The sequence below is a fragment of the Brachyhypopomus gauderio genome, chromosome 8 (assembly GCF_052324685.1).
Source record: "Brachyhypopomus gauderio isolate BG-103 chromosome 8, BGAUD_0.2, whole genome shotgun sequence".
Classification (NCBI taxonomy): Eukaryota; Metazoa; Chordata; class Actinopteri; order Gymnotiformes; family Hypopomidae; genus Brachyhypopomus; species Brachyhypopomus gauderio.
This window is the reverse complement of record NC_135218.1, coordinates 11,942,790-11,965,031: the sequence shown is the minus strand read 5'-3', so window position 1 is coordinate 11,965,031 and position 22,242 is coordinate 11,942,790. Positions and strand designations below refer to the sequence as shown.

The following is a 22,242-nucleotide window of genomic DNA, read 5'->3' as shown; positions in this document are numbered from 1 at the left end:
CTAGTGGTGCTGACACTCACACTCATAACTCTACACCTGGTTTGGTGGGGATGAATATCATTAGCCAATGTTACAATGAGCTTTTTGTACAACATGGGAATGCACTTTTCCACTCTTTAAAGACCCAGCCTGCAGGGCAGGTGTGGCAACGCGTATTCTCTGAATGCCAGCAGTTGGGGCAGACTTTACAGGATGGTAAAGTAGGCATGGGCAGAGTGCAGCGGGGTCCAGCGGTACGAGTACCGGCAAGTACCATGAAAATAGTGTCTGCATCATGTTGTGAGGGGTTGGGATCTGCTCTTTCTTCAGGGTTGTTGGAACCAGTGTCTTTTATGGAGGGAAAGCTGCCTAGTGACCTCCTCATTCCATCTGCTTTTGTATCTGTGGTGCATGGGGTTGTACAGGTACCAGTGGTCAATGTTGGCCCACAAGATAGGTGGCTCCAGCCCAAGGTCGTGCTAGGGGAACTTCATGTGGTCCCGTCTTTTTATAATGGTAGTACCGTACAGGTCTGCAGAGACGAGCAACATCAGGTTGCCACTATCCAGCCTGTTCAGAGGGAAGAGAATGGTCCCAGTGATTTTTCCCAGCTTAGTTTGCCTTCTCTGTCAGCTGAGGAACAGGAGACAGCTTGTGCCCTCTTGGAGAAACACAAGACCGTTTTTAGTCAGTATGATGGAGATCTAGGTTGTACCACGTTGGTCCAACATACCATTCCACTCTTAGACTCTGCCCCAGTGAGGCAGAGATATCGGCGGCTCCCCCCTTCACAATACAATTTGGTTAAAGCTCATATCCAGGAGCTGGTAGACAATAAAATTGAGTCTCAGCACTAGCCCTTATGCTTCCCCTATAGTGGTTGTTCAAAAGAAAGACGGGTCCATACGCTTGTGTGTTGATTATCGCCAATTTAATGCCAAGACCCGTAAAGATGCATTCCCCCTGCCTAGGATAGAGGAGTCACTGGATGCCTTGAATGGAGCAAAGTGGTTTAGCACCTTAGATTTAGCCAGCAGCTATAATCAGGTCCCTGTAGCAGAGCAGGACAGGGAAAAGACTGCGTTTTGTACGCCCTTCGGCCTGTTCGAGTTCCACCGGATGCCGTTTGGGTTATGTAATGCGCCCGGCACATTCCAGAGGCTAATGGAACGCATATTTGGGGATCAGAGTTTCCATGCACTACTATTGTACTTGGATGATGTAGTAATTTTCTCCCAGACGTTCCAGCAACACATCCAGTGGTTAGAGATGGTCCTGGGTCGCCTACGGGACTACAACTTGAAATTAAAATTGCAGAAGTGTAATTCCTTTCAAACTAAAGTTAACTATTTGGGTCATGTGATTTCTGCCGCTGGCGTATCCACTGATCCAGAAAAGATTCGGGCAGTTGCTGAGTGGAATCGACAATCCACAGTCAAAGAACTAAGGTCCTTTTTAGGCTTTGCATCATATTACCGGCGGTTTGTGGAAGGGTTTGCTTCCTTGGCAGCACCCCTGCATAAACTAGTGGGTACCCTAGAGGGTTCCCGGAAGCGACCTAGGCTTGGGGGACAGGGCCGTATAGATCACCACTGGGACGAAGCTTGTGAGAGAGGGTTTCTGGCTTTGAAGGGCAGGTTGGTCAGTGCTCCCGTGTTGGGGTATGCTGACTTTACTCTGCCCTTTGTAGTAGAGATTGATGCTAGCCACGCAGGTTTGGGGGCTGTTCTATCCCAGGAACAAGAGGGGCAGCTGCGACCTATTGCGTTTGCTAGTCGTGGCTTGCGACCTAGTGAACGTAACATGTCGAATTACAGCTCCATGAAACTGGAGTTGTTGGCTCTTAAGTGGGCTGTTACGGAGAAGTTTAGAGAGTATCTTTTAGGTCACAAGTTTACAGTCTACACTGACAACAACCCGTTGAGTTACTTGCAGTCGGCAAAGTTGGGTGCGGTGGAGCAGAGGTGGGTGTCCCAGTTAGCTTTGTTTGATTACGATATCAAGTATCGTCCTGGGACAGCCAACCGCAATGCGGATGCCCTGTCACGGCTTCCTACTGTTACAAACTCCTCTTTTGTCGAAGGCATGGCAGGGATCTCCATTCCCTGTGAGTTTCCCACAGCTGGGCCTGTTGCAGAAGGGGACATGCCATGTGTGGCATCTCAGGCTATACATGCTATTCCCATCCGTAGTAAGGCTGACTTAAATGTCCTACAGGCAGCAGATCCATGTATTGCTGCATTTTCAGTGTATTGGAAAAGAGGTCGGGTGCCAACTGCGCTGGAAATAAAGAAAGAAGTGCCAGGGGTGAGGGAGTTGGTAAAGCAATGGAATAGGATTGTGGAGAAGGAAGGAGTCCTGTATAGGAAGTTTCAGCTACCATCAGCCAAAGACGCAATCCTGCAGGTATTGCTGCCAGCAGCCTTACAAGCTGAGATTCTTACAGGGCTGCATGACAACCATGGCCACCAGGGGGTGGATCATACCACTGATCTTGTTCAGCAGAGGTGCTACTGGCCAAAGATGTGGCATGACGTCTGGCAGTGGTGTAGTGAGTGTGTGCGGTGCTCTGTGGCAAAAGCTAACCAACCTAAGGTGAGAACTTTTATGGGTAGCTTGTTGGCTACTAGGCCCCTGGAAATCCTTGCCATCGATTTCACGGTTATGGAACGGGCCAGTAATGGACTGGAGAATGTACTAGTCGTTACGGACATGTTTTCCAAGTTCACCCAAGCTTACCCAGTGGCTGATCAAAAGGCCACTACAATGGTAAAAATACTCACTGAGAAATGATTCTATGTGTATGGGGTTCCGAGAAGGATCCACTCAGATCAGGGCCGTAACTTTGAGGGGGAACTATTAAAAAGCCTTTGAGACCTATGGGGTTGAGAAAAGCAGAACCACGCCCTACCACCCAGAAGGTAATGGTCAGTGCGAAAGATTTAATAGAGCGTGTGCTCATCGGCAATACGTCTCTGGTGGATCGTGAAAGACCTTCAGCAGATGCATTCCAGACCCATCTGGTTGCGTCATGATCGCGCCTGCATCTCGGAGACACTTATGAGATCTCTCCTAGACTATTTAATACAGTGTTTATTCATCTGCAGTACATCTTTTAAACGTCAGGCTTGGATGCCAAAATGACGTTCATACGCTGCAATCCAGACTCATATGCAGAGCCGGAGTGGCTAATCGGGAGATTCGGGAGGATTCCCGATGGGCCGGCTCATGTCAATCTCTAGTTTGGGCCGATTGGGAGGGAAAAATAATTTTGGGCCGAATTTGGACATGAATCTCCCGGGCTGAAAAAGTGACCCACTCAGACCCTGCTCATATGTACAGTATAGCTAAAATGCAGCATCTGAAAATACCTGAATGCGGCATTTAAAATCAAACCTTCTTAGATTAAATTACATTTAAAGCTAGATTTTATATTCTTCTTCCTCCCCAAGTTAAAGCTATGAAATACATAAACAGCGAGATCGTATGAGCCATTAAGAAGCCTAAAGACTCAAACAGAAATCTACACTGGAAAAATTGATATATTATTTTATGTAACTAATTAATATTATTATTACCCCAAAACAAAATTAAGTCAAAGGGATTTTCCTTTAACATGTTTATTTAACAGAAAATCAACAATAAAAAATGAAAAAATCTATCCTATCGGTCAAACTGACCTACCAGATGTACTGCGCATGCGCATGAAAAATTACGTCATTGTCCAGAGCACGGCGGTAGGACGAATTTACAGATATATCTGTGGATTTGTGCTACCGTAAAAATTTGTCCTACCGTTTCGAAATACTCAACCACAGCGCGTATATACGTTATAATACATTATATGTTACTTTATAAATCCTGTAATTATAACGTGCTTTCGGCGATAATGTAGATGCTCAACCACAGCGCGTATATATGTTAAAATACATTATATATTACTTTATAAATCCTGTAATTATACCGTGCTTTCGACAATCATGTAGGTAGGACTATTTTACCTGTTGTGTAACCTTACTAGTACGTGCTTATAGTGATGATAATGTAGGTAGGATGATTTTACCTGTTGTGTAACCTTACCAGTACGTGCTTATAGTGATGATAATGTAGGTAGGATAATTTTACCTGTTGTCTAACCTTACCAGAACGTGCTTATAGTGAAAATGTAGGTAGGATGATTTTACCTGTTGTGTAACCTTACTAGTACGTAACATGAGACACACTTCATAACATAGCATTATGTTTTGCATTTAGTAATCAGGGTTCTTATTTAAAATCAGTTAATATCTTATTTATTGTATTGACTTAAAGTAAGTGATTAGAAGATTTTTACTAATAATATAAAACTGTATACAATCTTGGCTAAAATATTTGCACTTCTTTTTAGAAAATGTTTAGATATTGACAGATATTCTGCAGAGATATAGAGATAGATAGCTAGATAGAGATAGATAGCTAGCTAGCTAGTCAGTCAAGTCAAATTTATTTATATAGCGCTTTTTACAAAACATGTCACAAAGCAGCTTTACAATCGTATGGGTCCAGTTCCCTAAATAGCAAGCCAAAAGTGACAAGGAAAAACTCCATATGATGGTGGGGATTAGGAAGAAACCTCGGGAGGACCAAGACTCAAAAGGTAATGCATTCTCCATTGGGCGGCCCGTTAGCACAAGTCCATATTTGTGGAGACAGAGAGTTGGTGGTAGCTAGATTTGATTTACAGTTTTTCTCAGTCAATATTCTGTGGTATATCAAATTAAATACTACGTTACACACAAAATACAAAGAACACAAAAGTTACACATGTGGGAGACTGATAGAAAGAAATTGGCCTGGAATCAAGTTTGTATAGCAATATTGTTTGACTGTATTGTTTGCACTGCAATTTGTTGACAAAAACAAATCTGATTGAAACTCAGAAAAGACAGACAGCTGACTGGAAAAACTGCAAAATTAGAAACTTACTCTACACATTCAAAACAACCTGAGCACATACAACCTCCAGAGAAAATACAGAAAATGGAACCTCTGCCACCCCTATGAGCTCATTTTTATGTCCTATATGGTATAAGAATGCAAAAATGCAATACACAAAATTTTATAATGTCAGAATTACTGTAATGTCAGTGTGCAGCATTACAGCAGAATGCACATTTCTGAATTTACATACATTTTCTCTATGAAATGTTTGAACGATTGAACACAGACACAGTTGTTCTTCCAATATTCAGCTGCACCCAGCGACCAGCTTCAGCCATTGTGAGACCATGACTTACATGTAAAACATGGTCCACAATTGTTGCCCTTATTTTACTGTTTTGTCCCTTCAGCCTTACACCACATAGTCTTCGTCCTCTTCTTGGCTGTTCACCCTGTACATGGCCTCGTGTTTCCATTATGAGACTTTGTGATACTGCAATGTTTAGCATCTAAAAATGTTTGCCAATTACAGTAACAGTTCATGAGACGCACCTCTGGCCTGTGGTTGAAATCAAATCAAATCAAATATATTTGTATAGCACTTTTCACAACATATGTTGTCACAAAGCGCTTTACAGGATTTACAAGGTTAACAATACTATGGGTCCAAATCCCAAAAACCATTGAAACTATTGGTTGATCTAAACCTTCACAAATTCCCTTTCTTACTGTAACTGAATGTTCACATGTGAATCATTTAATCAAGTTAGGATAAAATTACCAAAATGTAACAACAAAAAAAAGTAAAATGATGCCTTAGAGATTATGACAACATGTTCAGCACTTTTGCATGCAATGACCAAGGCGATGACCTAAAGACTAAATGTTTTGGAGAGTAAGACAATCCAAACAGACAATCCGTACAATACATTTTAATAAACATAACATAAGCAATTGATAATGTAAAAAACAGACAATTGTCCATGTCCATTTGCAAAATGTACAAAAACATTTGCAAAATGTGAAACACAATGAGAAATGCAATTATGATGTGCACAAGTGATTAGGTGATGTGGAGACTGAATGAACAGTTTTGAGAATTTCAATTCTGATCTGAGAAATGAACCAAATCGACTGAGAAAAACTGTAATGGGAAATCATCTATAAATGAAGTTACCATCCTCTGCTTCAGCCCATTGTCTAACAGTCTTTTCTCTAAATCTTCTAGGGCCTCCATTGAATTTAGTGGAAAAACTTTAATTTCCTCCTCATCCTGGACCTGTTGTGGGGGCAAAATTCGCCAGCCACCCACAAGAAACTCAACAAGTGATGTGAGGTAAGTAATCTTCAGGTCCATCTCTCTCACTGCCTCTAACACTGTTCTGTCTACAGCTGCAAAAATAAGATAGAAGTTATCCTTTTACTCATTGTAAGCAATTTATAAACTACTTTGTCTTAAAGACCAAACTTACATGTGCACTGATTATTGATGAACCGCCTTGAGGGTCCCTGTTGTGCAGTGTGTGCTGTTTACAGTACAAGGTTTATTTAAACATTAATTTTAGTAATCTAAGAAGTGATTGTAAATATGAGTGTTTATTTATACATACTGACAAATATCTATAAAAACTATAACATGCTCCAAAATGGAGCTGATAAAATAGACAGTATACATAGATACAAGGAGGTGCATGTGTGTATATGGCTTGTAAAGTTTTAGGTAAACTCACCATTTGTATGATGAAGAACATCCTGGCCTTGTCTTGTGTCCTGAGATGGCCATGTGTACGTATTGGGCATGTTCCACCTTGTTTGCCCTTGTTGTGGTGTAGGTGCTGTTAACATGGAAATGAGAGAGAGATAGAGATAGACAGAGATATAGAGACATAGAGATATAGAGAGATAGAGATATAGATAGATAGGACACAATGGTTATAGATAGAAAGAGAGATGTAGGTAGATTAATAGGTAGATAGATGGTTAGAGTTGTAGATAGGTTGGTAGATAGGGAATAATTAAGTTAAGCACGTAGTCGTCTGTAACTGCACCAGCCTCAATTTGTCCAATTAGACTGTTTATTTCCTTTTATTCTGTCGTGAAAAGACATTTCTGCTGCTTTCAAGTCCAACTATGAGCGATTGCTTCTGACTGGAGTCTAAGCCCCGCCCCAAATTCAGGCGAGCGTTCCTATTGGACTGTGATTAGATTTCATTCTGGCATGAATACAGCTTCGCAGAGACACACAATAGAATACAATGACGTTCAGTCCATTGTATTTCAGGGTGGCTTCTGGCACGAATTCAGCGTTTCTTTCTTTAAATACAAATCCTGGAGCTTTTACTTTTCATTGTGGCATGTTTTCATCACATCAGTGTTTAAATCAATCTCGTGATCATTACATTTAAAGGAGACATTTATGTCAGAAATACCGTACGGTGAAAAGCAATACCTCGGTGCCGTGATTACATTTCGAGCTGTATTATATTCAATTCTGGCACAAATTCAGCGTTTTGGTTTTGAATGGTAATTCTTGTGTATTGTTTTTCAATAAAGAGATAAAGTGCATTGAAACGTAATGTAATAGTGCTTTTGCATTTCATTGTGGCACGTATTCTGCATGTTTGTATGGAAAAGCAATGCATTTTGTGGATTGCATTTCCATTTTTGCCTAGTAGCGATTACTTTTCGAATAGGCACTGAATTCTCTCCATAAAATATTACGGAGCCCGTAAGGTGACATTATGTAAAAAATATAATAACGCGTGGCCACGACTTACTAACGCATGCGAACAAGATAATTAAGTATTACTTTATATAAAGCCAGGTTTACTTTCCTTGGGCAGTCAGTTCGCGAACATCCCTGGGATCTGCTTGCTTTGCTGTGAAAAAATAAACTTTGTTGCCGCGTGGGAAAGGCGACATTAGTATCTCGTTCCCACGCGTTAGTAAGTCGTGGCCACGCGTTATTATTTTTTTTATACATGATGTCACCTTACGGGCTCCGTAAAATATAGTAAAATCCATTACATTTTTTTTGACTGTCTTGTCAATGGATTTAATGTATGGAGCCAGATCCTTAAGCCTGGTTTATACTTGCGGCGAAAATGACGTAATCGCTGTGGCTCCGCCCGTGCGCGAGGTCGTGCACCTCTTGAAATTTGTAACTTCGTGCGCGCGCCGCGCTTCAGCGCGATGGACAAAGTCATGTTTGCCGGGTTCATACACCTTTACAAGGTGGAATTAAAGCACTTGTTCGTCACTTTAAAGGTCCATTTCAATATTTCCCAGCACGTTAAACTTAATTCAGTTAAATATTTATACATATACTCGAAATGAATCGAAATAATTCGCTTTTTTATCACATTATTTAATGGTTGTTTATTTTCAAAACGCCCAATCTTAACGTCTTCACGTTCTCTCATGTTTCGTCCTGGAATTACAAGAGGCTCGTATTTGTTAACGTATCGTTTCAGACAACACTGCAAAGCCATATTTACGTTTGATGCCTGATGTGTATATATATACGGTCTCTGGTCAGGTAAAAATGTTCTTTCACCGGTTTTGCAGGGGTTTTTTATTCTCCACTGCCACCTATCGTTTCGGAGAACAACGTCTACACCGCTCGTGCAGGGTTGCGCGAGGTGGGCGGAGTCGCGCGCTACGGTCGCTCGCAAAAGTATAAACCAGGCTTTAAATGCGAGAGACCGTTTTCGCCATTCCAGATGGCTCAGTCAAAACCATTACGCCTTAATGAACCAATAAATACATCAGCAGCGAAAATGAGTGTAAAAATACCAGGGTTCACGTGTTTTTATTTTCTAACATGGGCTAAAGCACAGGGTAGACTCAAACGACAAGCGTTTAAGTTGAAGTTTCAAGTTTATTTGTCATTTGCACTCCATGGGACATGTGTACATTGAAATTCTTATGGTGAGAGTTAGGGATACACTCTACAATAATGAAGCTTAATAATATAATAGTGAAAAGAGAGAAGAAAGATAACATAGAGAATCAAATTTGTACAATATATATATACAGACATATTATATGCAATTATATACACATCAGTACACAAAACAAAACTAAAATTGCACAAGATGTATTAAAGTGACTGTGATCTTTTAAAGTGACTGTTGCATTGATAGAGGTAGTGGCTCAGTGAGTGAAAAAAAAAGTTCGTAAGACGATTGCAGTGCAGAATTTATATTAATTATTGTCTTTATTTGCCCACTTTGTTTAGAAGCCTGATAGCCTGTGGGTAGAAACTGTTTATTGACAGCGTCGTTTTGGCCTGAATGCTGCGGTACCTCCTGTCTGATGGCAGTAAGGTGAACAGTCCATGTGCTGGGTGAGTGCTGTCCTTCTGGATTCTGTGGATCTTCCTTGAACAGCGAGACTGGTGTATGGCAGGTAGTTTATTCCCGATAATGTGTTCTGCTGTCCTCACCACCCTCTTCAGCACCTACCAGTGCTTAGAGTCAGAGTAGAGGAGAAGCTGTTTCCTACTCTCACCACCTGGGGTCTGCTCGTCAGGAAGTCCAGTATCCAGTTACATAGCTGTGTGCTGATACCCAGTTCTATGAGTTTGGCTGGAATGATGGTGTTGAACGCTGAGCTGTAATCTATGAACAGCATTCTAACATATGTGTTCTTTTTGTCCAGGTGTGTGAGAGCGTTGTGGACAGTCAGTGAAATGACGTTGTCTGTGGATCTGTTGGGTCGGTAAGCGAACTGTTGAGGGTCTATGGTGGAGGGAAGAATAGAGCAGATGTGTGATTTTATGAGCCGTTCGAAGCACTTCATGGCTGCTGATGTAAGTGCGACAGGACGGTAGTCGTTTAGACAGGTGACGGCTGGTTTCTTTGGAACTGGGACAATCGTTGTTTTCTTGAAGCATGTGGGAATCACTGACAGACTTAGGGAGAGGTTAAAGATGTTGGTGAAGACCCCAGCAAGCTGGCTGGCACATGCTCTGAGAACTCGGCTGTGGACGCCATCAGGACCCGGAGCTTTGCGTGGGTTTAAGGACATAAAGGATCTGGCCACCTCGGACACATAGATGGTAAAAGGGTGGTTCTCCTGATCGAGTTTGGCAGCAGGGGAGGTGTTGTCTGCCTCAAAGCGAGCATAATGGGGTCATTATCATTATAAAGTGCCTTTCAAGGTCCCAGTCAGAATCACACATTTATTTTCCATTTAATGTAAAATAATGATGTTTTGAGTTTTTATTACGAATGTATAATCATTAACACATATATATCTATACTATATTTACCATCTTGGGAGTTATTTTTTATTAATTTGTACTATTTTCTTTAAGTATGTGTAGGCAATTTTGCCATGTCCCTCTCACAATAGTGGGAGCAGCTATGAGTATAATAAGTCATTAAATTAAACAAAATTAAAATAATTTTTTTGTGGTCTTATTATTATTGACAAGAACTTTCATGAATGGGTAATTCTAGTAGTTTCCAACAGATATTTAATATAAATATTAAGTATTTAATGCATGTCCCTCAAATCAGTGTCCACCCTGTCATTATGTTGTAACTGGCCCTTTAATGCGGTAGCTGATGTCATCTGTGACATCACGACCACCAATTTGATGATCTTCAGTGATGGCTGACACATATGACCCCTTATCAGTAAGTATTTACACCTTAATTTCACAATTTTCTTCATATTGTCTTTCTTGTTGCATGGTGTCGAGCTTAACATGTCCACCCTATCATGGAGAAATATTTAAAAATATTATTTTTCAAAATTTTTAAATATTGTCATATTTATTTTGAGGTCACCTTCACTACTGCTAACTCTGCTAGCTGAGGGGCCCCCATGTGCTTAGCAATTGCAAATTTTAGCTGAAAATGTCCACCCTATCGTTGTCCACCCTGTCATTAATACTTCCCTGATAGGGTGGACATGATGCATGACAGGGGGGACAGGTGGATAGTTTTGTGACAATAATGACAATAATAACGTAATAAAATAACATTATACACACCTCTTGTTAACAATAACAATTAAAGTCAGACTGCTGGTTTAAGGGTGTCCTGCATCTGTTTTAGTTATAAGTCAAAGAGGAGCTGAAATAGCAAAACGTCAGACGTGATGCTGACCCTGACAGAAGAAGACAGTATCTTGAAAAAGAGAGGGCCAGGTGGAAGAAGGACAGAGACACTAGAAAGAAAAAGGGCAAAAAGAAAGAAGTGGAGAGAGGCAAAAAAAAGCAGCCAGAGCAAAGTCCAGGGCCATAGTTTTGCTTTTGTCAGAGACACCACCCAGCACTCCTGAAACTCAGCCCCAGCCAGGGCCCTCCAGGTTAGAAGTTGTTAAGTTAGTAAGAGATTAAGGATTTTTCATTACATCTCAAATATAATGAGAGGAAGGTGGGAGGGGAGAGTACAGAAGGGAACAGCTGCAGAGATGGAAAACTGGCTCCTTGGCCAATGCTGCGTGTGGGCAACTTGTGTGAACATTTGCCCAAAAGTGGGTGTAAGGCACATTAACTCTTATGGCGCATTTCCATTAGGGCCTGCTTGGCGCGGTACGGTTCGATACAGGTCGATTCGCAACGGAACGGTACGGTCGCGTTGTGTTTCCATTACAATGGTGGACCACCACAATGTGGGTGGAGTCGCTGTTGGCGCGCGGGTTGTAGTGTCGTGACATCATTTGTATGCGACCACAACACCGGTCGATGCCCCTTAACACATAGCATTATTGTATCTTATTTATCTTTATCTTCATTATTGTATGTGGTTGCTCTAATTATTGATAATAATTTGGTATTACTCAAACAGGCTGAACACACCCTGCATAAAAAGCATCAGTCATACAATCAAATGAAATCAAACTTTATTATGAAATATAGATATTTAAAGTACAACATATGTAAATAATATAGTTATAGCTAAAAAAAGTGCAAAAAGCAAATATATACGTATAGCTTTATATGAAATAAATATTTATAGTACTACAAGCAACATTTTGTGTGCTTTTACTGGCGTCTGCCTTGCATGGTGTTCACAAGTTCGCCAAGCACCCCGAGGAAAGCCCGGTTAAAGGAAACATTTTCCGCCAACTCCGCTCGCCTCGTCAGTGGAAGGGGAATCTTGAACGTAAAAAATAACAAATATTAAACACAAGCATTCCCGTGAAAGCAACAACAATATAGCGTAACTGCACAAAATGTGTAGCACGTCATCGCTGCTCATGCTGTGTTTATGGCTACAGCTAAATAGCAACTAGCAAGGCTAAGAGCTAGCTATTGTACAGTAGTGACTGTGGTGGTAACATTAACTACAAACAGCTCTAAACGCGCCCTACCGTATTCAGGGCCTCCCTCGGGAGCGACGCCCTCGGGACCACAGCCGGTCCCCCCCCAAACACACATTTAAGGGGAGGAGCATGCGTGGAATTACACATTTAACAGTTGACAACACGCTAGGACAAAACATGCACACAAAGACTAGACAAACAGAACTTAGTGTGCAGACACTGAACGAACGGGACCGATACTTGTGTGCACTACACATAAACGACAGTGACGCGCCGCTCAGAGTCGCAGTCGCTCCCCACATAAAACACACGACACACGGGGAGCGAGGCGACAGTGACGAGCGGCGACCGCGTCACACACACAAAACACTTAACATATAACAAACGCGCACGCACACAGATCCTCACGTCCGTTCACCTGGACACACTAACACCACACAAGACGAAGAGCTTACCAGGGAGACTGCCCTGGTCCTCGCCGTGCCACAAACACAACACGAGCACGGCGGAGCTCTTCCAACAAACAAACGACAAACACGAAGAGTTTTCCCAGGGCAGACAGCCCTGGTCCTCGCCGTGCCACAAACACAACACATAAGCACGACGGAACACTTCACAAAACACCACGCAGACAAACACTTACCACGAGACATGACCACGAACGAAGGAGAAAGAAAAAGAGACTGGCGGCTTCCGAAGGGTGGCTGGTCATTCTGTGACGGGCAGGGGTGAGCAACTAAAAGGAAGCGATCACACCAAGTCTCAGGGGAAAAAGGATGGTTTAATAGAAAGTGTGCAAACCAAAACCCGTGCAAAAGATCCAAATTAAGGATATAATGACCAGCAGTCAACTGGTACAAAGACAAGACATATATAGGCAAACAAACGACCCTCAGGTAAGACGGATCACGGGCTCCGCCCACCTGAGGGACGCACATGACGTCACCAAACAACAACAACAGCCGCTGTGGACGGAGGCGGCCAGTAGGGGGCACACCTCACTGTGACATCTACATGTCTGTGGTGGGGCTGGGGGTCTTGGGGCAGAAGGAATTTGTTTTTTCATAGGTGGCATTTCATCTTTGTCCGATGAAGAGTATACTTTTCTTCTACAAGTAAAAGTATGTTAATAACTGGTTCTATCACAGAATTGTTTTAAAACATTAATTGTATAGAATGCACAGCTTACTTGCTGACTCTCTTTCCTAGAACCTCTGTGTCAGAGTTAACATCTGATGTATAGCACGACTTTTTCCATTTAGAAAAAAACCTTATCAAATGATTCTGGGGGGAAATAATGACAGCCATGAAAAAGAACCATCTGTCATGCTATGATAAGGTCCTAATAATATTTTGTATTGTACATGTTAACATATGCATGTCTTTATTACCTGATTCATAAAGGATTCGCACACTGTGTTTTTTCCACCCTTTATCTGGCTGGGGAACCTCAGCTTTTTTAACACTTTTTTTAAAAGTCGGCTTTGATCTTTATAGGGAGGCCACCAGGAGAACCCATCCATGTACCAGGACTTTGCCACTGGTCCAGTTTGCCCCTCCTTAATAAACTCCACTATGAGGTACTAGGGGTGGGCGATATAATATCGTTCACAAAAATACCGGTACATTTCTTTATTCGATAGGATTTCGCAATATCGCGACATTATGACGCAAGGACGCAGGTTGTGCGTGCAGCGCGCAAAATAAACATGGCCAACAGCGGAGAGAGCAGCAGTGCTCACACTGTGAATGATTTAGTTCCTAAACGAGGAGCTACATCAGTAGTGTGGAAGTATTTCATGAACAGTTCACGTTCAAAGTTCACAATTTTAATTATGAAATAGTTCAAAGTTCAGTTAATTTTACTTTTTTTCGTGAGATATTCAAATACTTTTTTCACGATTTGGCTGTTGCGCAATCAAGGGGCGGACACAAATGCGAAGCAGATAGTACAATCTCATTAGATTTTATTTCACATCTTACAGTTGCAGACGACACGCGAGTGGACCACGAATGACGTGGCATGATGAATAGAGAAATAACGCTTAATACACTGAAAGGCAGCGGAAATGACAAGGGCACAAAACTAGACCAAACACAAGAGTACAACTAATTGTTACATACACTGACATGAACAAACACACGGGAAGCAAGTAACGGCCATACATGAACACGAAGTCTAACAGAACATACATGTATTGCCAGGCACGATATCACGTTAGAGAACACGGAGACCAAACATGAACTGAAAACCTAAAACACTACGAACCTGAAAATGGAACAGAGACTTTAACCATACACAAACACGAAGCTAATCAAAACCACGAATCACAGATAAGGCGTGAATACCGTGCACATCCAACTAGGAAATAAAGAAACGACAATGATCCCCGAAGGTATAGTCTGGACATAGGCTATATATACACACCAACTAGGAGCTAAAGAAACGACAATGATCCCTGAAGGTATAGTCTGGACATATACACACCAACTAGGAGCTAAAGAAACGACAATGATCCCTGAAGGTATAGTCTGGACATATACACACCAACTAGGAGCTAAAGAAACGACAATGATCCCTCAAGGTATAGTCTGGACATAGGCAATACACACACACACACTTGTAAAACTAAGACAAGCTAACACGGAACAGCTGAAACAGAGGGGCGTAACAAGAACAAGGAAAACATAAAAACGACAAGACTAGAAGGGGGCGGAGCCAGACGTGACAACTACAAGCTAGAAATCACTATACGTTCTTATAAGTGCTATGCCTACCCCGCTCTGCTGCAATTCATCACGGGTAAGGTCGTGCGGAAGCCAGTATGTTATTAACTAGCCAGTATGTTAACTATTCTCATGCGGACACTACGTTGCCCACAATGCATTGCGCACACAACGTCAAAACCATTTCTGTCTGGTGATGCATGATTTAAGCGGCACCAGCGAGAATACAGAAGGGAGGAACTTTCTCTCGTTGCGTTTCAAAAGAAAAAACAGATGTCACTCAGTTTTCAATGGAAACAAATTCCAACGTTCATTTACAGTGATGTCTACCGTTCATGACACATAATGTGAACTAATTCACATTCAAGTTATTTAAAAATGTGTTTCGTTCAGTTCAACGTTCACGAAAAAATGAGCGTGTTCAATGAATGCGTTCTTTTGAACTCGGTCACGCACAACACTGTGAATAGTGAATTTACTTGAGTTTCTCTTTTAACAACTTCCGCCCTGTCCTGCCTCTCTTCTTCGCGCAACTCATTTGGGACGTAGATTTGACTTATTACTGCCTCTTTGTTATTACCTTTTGGGAAGAAAAAATATCGAGATATATATCGTATATCGCCATTCAGCTAAAAAATATCGAGATATTATTTTTGCTCCATATCGCCCAGCCTTATGAGGTACATTGTAAGCTGTACTGTGAAGCCAGACCCCAGACCCGAAAATTAAATGTGTTCTGTCGGATAATACCTAAATAAATAATCTTCCATCTAGACAGCCATTCAAAAGCTTGAAATCAATGTTTTCATTAAAAAAATGGATGTTATAGATAATCATTATTCTTGATGCTCTACATCTCACGGTATGGGCCCTCTGTACCATGACATGTAGCGCATCAAGAATAATGATTATCTATAACATCAATTTTTCATTATCAGATATTGCGGCATAAAATTAGGTAATACGAAAATTAGATTTATGATCTAATAAATTATTTTTGATCTCATTGTTGATCACAAAATATTAAAAGTATATTACTATTTTAGAACATATCCGAACCTTTTGATGTGTAGCTTGCAGTACTATCTACAAATAACCTTAAAAAAATATATATGGCTGTTGGCTTGGTCAAGTTTGATAGTGAAGAGTGAGGTTGCCAGTTCTTTGTACTGTGTTGCACCACAGGAAGGTGGTGAAAGAGGACCAGAGGTATGTTCTTTTGTCACCCTTGTCTTTTTCTCCATGCTGTCACTCCATGGTTTCTGGGATAGTCTCTTTACAATCTGACTCAGAGGACAGCTAGGTTTCCTAATGAGCTTTTTAATTTTATTCAGGTTGTTTTCATATTGGAAAGCACTGAAGCTGTCGAGAGCACCATGTTTTTTACATCTTGTGCAAGATGCACTAAATTGTGAACATTGTAGAAGACAAATTTAGGGCCATACAGCTCTCCAAAATGAGACACAAAAAGACCCTATATGTAATTGGCGTAGCCCAAGTAGTCCTCGATCAGGCTATTATTGCTAAGTATGAAATTTCCCACAAACAGAAGCAGAAAATGTTCATACACTGCGGTGTGCAGTACATCTTTGAGCAGAACAGGACCCGTGTACAATAAAAATTGCCTAAATTCTGTGGCTTTCCATCTGTCAATTTCTCTGAGAGACCTTGGTCTACGTGCAAACTCTAGAGGCACGCAGCTCTGAGCACCCAGCAGTCGTTCTGTTAATAGATTTTGCTGAAACCCAGACAGCCTGCAAGTGAGAGGACCTAACTTAATACACAAGGTGGACCTAATACACAAGGTGCTTATAATCAAGAGGGAACCCAGATACCATTCCTGAAGATGTTCTTTCTAAAGGTGAAATGCCAAGGTGGTGATCTGAATCTGTCTTATTTTTGAAACTTTCATCGGTTCTGAGTGGCATGTCCGTTCTTGGATATGTCATTCTGTTGTCCATGTAAACTTCGTCCTGTGTGCATTTCTCACACCCATGGTACCCTGTGTGACCTTTTACACACTTAACAAAAGCACGTGCCGGTGCATCGCAAACCACAGAGGAGACCTTTAAGCATAGCCTGATTCCCTCAAAGTCAAACCCATCTTCCAGTTTAACTATCTCTGATACGAGGTCATCCAGAAACTCACTTGCAGAATCAGGCTTTCTTGCACCACAGAACAGTCCAATTGTGACAGGCTCATGGTGTGGTAAGTTTACAACAGTTACAAGAATCGGCCATAGTTGTGTTGGTGAACTTTTGAAAAGTGGCAGCCCATCAATGTTGATTTGAAGTTTCAAATGTTTGGTAACCTCTTGTTTTTTTTGTAGAATGTGCAAGATTGAGTGAAGCACACCAAAGTAGCAGTACTGACCACCAGCTTTCTCCTGAATTGCAAACTCACCTGACCTCACTGTACCTAATAGTGTCCTAGCATCTCTAGGTAAAGTTGGGTGATGCTTGCCAAGGACAGATAGCAGGGCATTTACGGCATTGTGCGTAATGTGGTGCTCAGCTGCCCATTTCGCAAGTTCATCCTGTAAAAAGTCACACTCCGTTTCAGAGTCAGATCCAGAATTAAACTCAGATAAATCATTAGTACAGGAACCATAGTCACTGTCTCACACACAGTACTTTGGCAGTCCATGAATTCCATGTTATCATCGCCATCTAGACCTATTGTATTGTTTTCTTTTTCTAAATTTTGCTCTGCCCCCACTCTGTTGCCTGAATTGACTGTATGTCTCTATCAACCCATTCTTTCGCTCTTCGTTTAATTGTCCAATAAGATGGTTTTCTGCAAGACATACTACACAATAAAGCAACATACAAAACATTGTCATATTCAGTCTGTTTTGTCATAACCATTTAAAGGAACTTTTGCATTTTCAATTCATACCTTTTTTGGATGAAGGCGGCACCTGTCTTGCAAGTCAACCTGCACAAAAAGAGACAATTATTGAGTGTTAGAAAAAAGTACTTTGGGACTTGTAGTTAATAATCTTGCCATGTTAGACTTGGTGATTACTTTAACTTTGACAAAGAAATAATAGGTTTTATGCATCTTGATCTTCATTCTGAACATTGTTAGTCACTATACCATGAAATGTTTGGAGTCAATTGTCATATGCTACTTGTGATAATCTTGTTTATAGCTGTATTTTGAGAGGGATCCAGAATATTTATGGGAGAGACATAAACTATATATATTTGATCATATACTTCTGTCATATCAGTTTGTCTGCCTCAAGATTTAATATATGGCATTCTAGATAATGAACTTTTATATATTTAATCATCTTTGATTGTTGACTACCTGACTGGCAAACCAAAGTATGTACGTCTGCAACACTGTGTGTCAGACAGAGTGGTCAGCAACACGGGAGCCCCACAAAGAACTGTTCTGTTTCCCTTCCTCTTCACTCTCTACACCACTGACTTCAACTACTGCACAGAGACCTGCCACCTCCAGAAGTTTTCTGATGATTCTCCACTAGTTGGATGTATCAGCAGGGGTGATGAAGATGAGTACAGGGCGACGGTGAACGACTTTGTTACATGGTGTGAGCTGAACCATCTACAGCTCAACGTGACGAAGACAAAGGAGCTGGTGGTAGACCTGAGGAGGGACAAAATGCAGGTGACCCCTGTTTCCATCAGAGGGGTCAGTGTGGACATTGTGGAGGACTATAAATATCTGGGCGTACACATCGACAACAGACTGGACTGGACTAAGAACACCGACGCCCTCTACAAGAAGGGCCAAAGTTGTCTCTATTTTCTGAGGCGGCTGAGGTCCTTCAATATCTGCAGGACCATGCTGAGGATCTTTTATGAGCCTGTAGTGGCCAGTACCATCCTATACATGGTGGCATGCTGGGGCAGCAGGCTGAGGGTGGCAGATGCCAATAGACTCAAGAAACTGATCCGAAGAGCCAGTGATGTTGTGGGTGTGGAGCTAGACTCTCTGACGGCAGTGTCTGAGAGGAGGACACTGTCCAAGCTGCGGACCATCATGAACAATGGCTTCCACCCTCTTCATCACACAGTGATGAGCCATAGGAGCACATTCAGTGCAAGACTCATTCAGCCTAGATGCACTACAGAACGCCACAGGAGGTCTTTCCTACCAGTGGCTATCAGACTTTACAATTCCTCTATTATCACATGACACCGCCCACATGTACAGTCATATTTTATTGTATAATATAATTTTATATATTATATTTTGCTTTGTATTATAAGTCCTTGTATCTTTAGATATGCATATTGCAATTTTCTTTATTGCTGTAAATTATTTCTTGGGAGTGCTTATACCTATATAGGTTGCTGCTGTAACAAGTGCAATTTCCCCCTGGGATCAATAGAGTATTTCTGATTCTGATTTATACTTGCTGGATTGTTTTAGGTCATCTGCATTGCTGTTCATTATTGTGAATACATGAGCTGCAATGCAGATTACCTAAAACCCAAAAAGTTGTGTAAAGATTAAATATATAATAGTTCATTAAAGACATGACATAAATGACCCTGTCGGGGTCGCTATAGTACCCAAAAACCTAAATTATAAAAACTCATGCTGCAATCCTGTTGTGCAGAATACAGACAAGTAATGGGTCTTGTATGATTGAGATCAATGAGGTCAATAACTTTCCAATTACATCTCATAACAAAAAGTGCACTGCCTGACTAGAAATGAACCTTTTCATTCACTAAAATGTCTTTTGTCACTATAATATCTGTATGGTAGTACTTGGCCTCCATCTACTGGCAAACTGACTGAAAACCTTACATGAAAGAACGAGGCTGAAGTTGGTTCCTTATTCGCCGGTGTCTTATTCACACTTTCCATTCCAAATAATGGTGGAAAATAAGTATTTGGTCACCTACAAACAAGCAAGATTTCTGGCTGTCACAGATCTGTAACTTCTTTTTTAAGAGGCTCCTCTTTCCCCCACTCATTACCTGTATTAATGGCACCTTTTTGAAGTTGTTAACAGTATACAGAATGCTGAGTTGCATCCAAAGAACACCATACCAACTGTGAACCATGGGGGTGGCAACATCATGCTTTGGGGCTTCAACCTTGTGAAGACCTACAGAAAACGTTTGACCTCTGTCATTACCAACAGAGGATATACAACAAAGTATTGAGATGAACTTTTGTTATTGACCAAATACTTATTTTCCACCATTATTTGCAAATAAATTCTTTAAAAGTCAGACAAAATGATTTTCTCAATTTTTTTTCCACATTTTGTCTCTCATAGTCTGCCTATGATGTCAATTATCGGCCTCTCATCTTTTAAAGTGGGAGAACTTGCACAATTGGTGACTGACTAAATACTTAATTTCCCCACTGTACCGCCATTAACCTGAACGGAACTGTAAAGTTAGAGTGAGGCGGAGCTAAGAAAAAAAAACAAAAAAAAAACACGAATATTCGAATACCAAAATTAAAAACCGAATACCTACTCAATGACCGAATATCCGAATATTCGGGTCCAGCCCTAGTCACTTATGTGGTCAACTAAACCTGCTTGTCAGATCTCTGAGACGATGTAAGAATCAGGAGATACAGCCATACAAACTAAGACCAATGCACTATATGCACAGTACATTCTATCGCCTGACATGCCAACTTCACAGGTCAATAAAAAAATATATTCTACAGTAAAAAACCTTCTTCTTCTGGATTTATACAGTCACTTATGTGGTCAACTAAACCTGCTTGTCAGATCTCTGAGATGATGTAAGAATCAGGAGATACAGCCATAGAAACTAAGACCAATGCACTGTATGCACATTACATTCTATCGCCTGACATGCCAATTTCACGGGATGATTGTAAAAATATTCTACAGTAAAAAACCTTCTTCTTCTGGATTTATACAGTCACTTATGTGGTCAACCAAACCAGCTTGTCAGATCCCGGAGACGATGTAAGAATCAGGAGATACAGCCATAGAAATGTACAATACATTCTATCGCGGCGACATAATGAAACTACCGCATTATTTTTTAAGGTGGGAAAGTGCGAATAAGACACTGGCGAATAAGGAACAAACTTCAGCCTCGTCATGAAAGACCACACACACAAAGCTAATCTCAGCATGTGATTTAGTTCTATGATCTAAATCATTTTGCCAATACAATTAATTTTGATCATTTTGGCCCTTTAGTGCCTCAATTGATTCTGCATATTTGTATTCACGGCTGTTCAAACTTATTCACAACAGGCCAAGACAAGCCAAGTGTGTTTCCTAGCGTTAGCCAAAGCTAAAATGAGGCTAGGTTAATGGCTAGCCGGCGATAACCATTCTTAAGGCAATATGCTAACAGTGACGCTAACGTTGTTAGCGGTAAACAGCAGCCAGTTAATGCTAAATTAATAATATAATTGTATTTGTTAGTATGAATTGACAAGTTTCTAGCTATGAATATAAAAAAACTGCTCCTAAAAACGAACGGTAGTGTTCTTCAGGAAATTTGGCCACAGACAGTAAATGTTAGCCAGTTAGCAAAGTTACTTACTTTTGTAAACGGTGAACAGGTCAGGAGTAGTCGGTGTCATCGGCTATAGCTCACAAAACAGTTGAGTGTCCGTTAATTGGTTAGCTCGCGCTAGCTCTTTAAACTCGCCACGGAGATTCCAACAATCTTGTTGAGGTGTTTCGCTGCTACAATACGAAAGTAGGCGGCGTGGTTAAATTGGTTAAATTCAAAATGGAACACGATGTTACGACCTTTTCCAGATGTATTGGAGATGTAAGTGTGCTAGCTGTCAAATTGCAGATCAGGTGAAGATGTAAGGAAGACGTATATGCGTAGACGTCTGCAACACGATGATAATAAGACCAATGTAAGATCAATCCAAATGGAACAGACGCATTTAAGATGTTACGACCTTTTCCAGACGTATTGGAGACGTATATGTGCTATCAGGGATTCCACGACAGGACCGACTGTTAACTTGAGAACATGGTTTGAATTTAACTTACCTTTAACTATAAAATTTTCAGAGACACGACGAATTTCGCGTCGCATATTTTTATCACAACTCGGTTTGAATAAACCGTGGGAGATATACTCCTTTAACTCGCCATAAAATCTAAAATCCTTCATTTTTTCACAATGACACACTCCGTTTACTACTTCGCATCCAGTAGTGTCGTAAAGTGTTAACGCATGCGCAAAATATCTGCCCGTGTCGTTAACGCATGCGCAAAATATCTGCCCGATACGTCCCTGGGCCAATCGCACATGTTCTCGCGCATGCTCGGTACGGATCGGGCAGAGTGTACGGATCGGGGAGTCACGTACGGTCTCTGGTTA

The 22,242-nt window shown here is 41.2% G+C and overlaps 1 protein-coding gene and 1 long non-coding RNA gene across 8 annotated transcripts; both read right to left on the bottom strand.

The window, feature by feature from the left end:
- Window positions 1-5,947: 5,947 nt before the first annotated feature.
- On the bottom strand, window positions 5,948-7,632 carry LOC143521506 (uncharacterized). Its single transcript, XR_013132788.1, has 3 exons — window positions 6,630-7,632; window positions 6,372-6,425; window positions 5,948-6,291 (listed from the first exon to the last, which is right to left on the bottom strand). It is a non-coding gene; the product is annotated as an uncharacterized LOC143521506 (long non-coding RNA).
- Window positions 7,633-11,902: 4,270 nt separating this feature from the next.
- On the bottom strand, window positions 11,903-22,193 carry LOC143521500 (uncharacterized). 7 transcript variants are annotated; one of them, XM_077014411.1, is made up of 6 exons: window positions 21,909-22,193; window positions 21,442-21,587; window positions 18,367-18,554; window positions 17,807-17,845; window positions 17,312-17,444; window positions 11,903-12,013 (listed from the first exon to the last, which is right to left on the bottom strand). In XM_077014411.1, exons 2-6 carry the CDS (start codon window positions 21,479-21,481, stop codon window positions 11,961-11,963), a joined length of 453 nt encoding a protein of 150 aa, XP_076870526.1. In that variant the 5' UTR covers window positions 21,482-21,587; window positions 21,909-22,193; the 3' UTR covers window positions 11,903-11,960. The 7 variants fall into 7 exon arrangements, 2 of the variants coding, with proteins under 2 accessions (XP_076870526.1, XP_076870525.1); XR_013132784.1 differs by lacking the exon at window positions 11,903-12,013 and having other exon boundaries at window positions 15,361-17,444; window positions 18,224-18,526; XM_077014410.1 differs by lacking the exon at window positions 11,903-12,013 and having other exon boundaries at window positions 15,361-17,444.
- Window positions 22,194-22,242: the final 49 nt, after the last annotated feature.

Coding starts and splice junctions, on each gene's coding strand:
- LOC143521500 (XM_077014410.1), bottom strand. CDS start 21,481: ATGACACCGACTACTCCTGACCTGTTCACCGTTTACAAAA. Junction 18,555..21,441: donor CCTGTTCACCGTTTACAAAA/GTAAGTAACTTT, acceptor TGATGGAAACAG/GGGTCACCTGCATTTTGTCC. Junction 17,846..18,366: donor AAAACTTCTGGAGGTGGCAG/GTCTCTGTGCAG, acceptor CTTTTTGTGCAG/GTTGACTTGCAAGACAGGTG.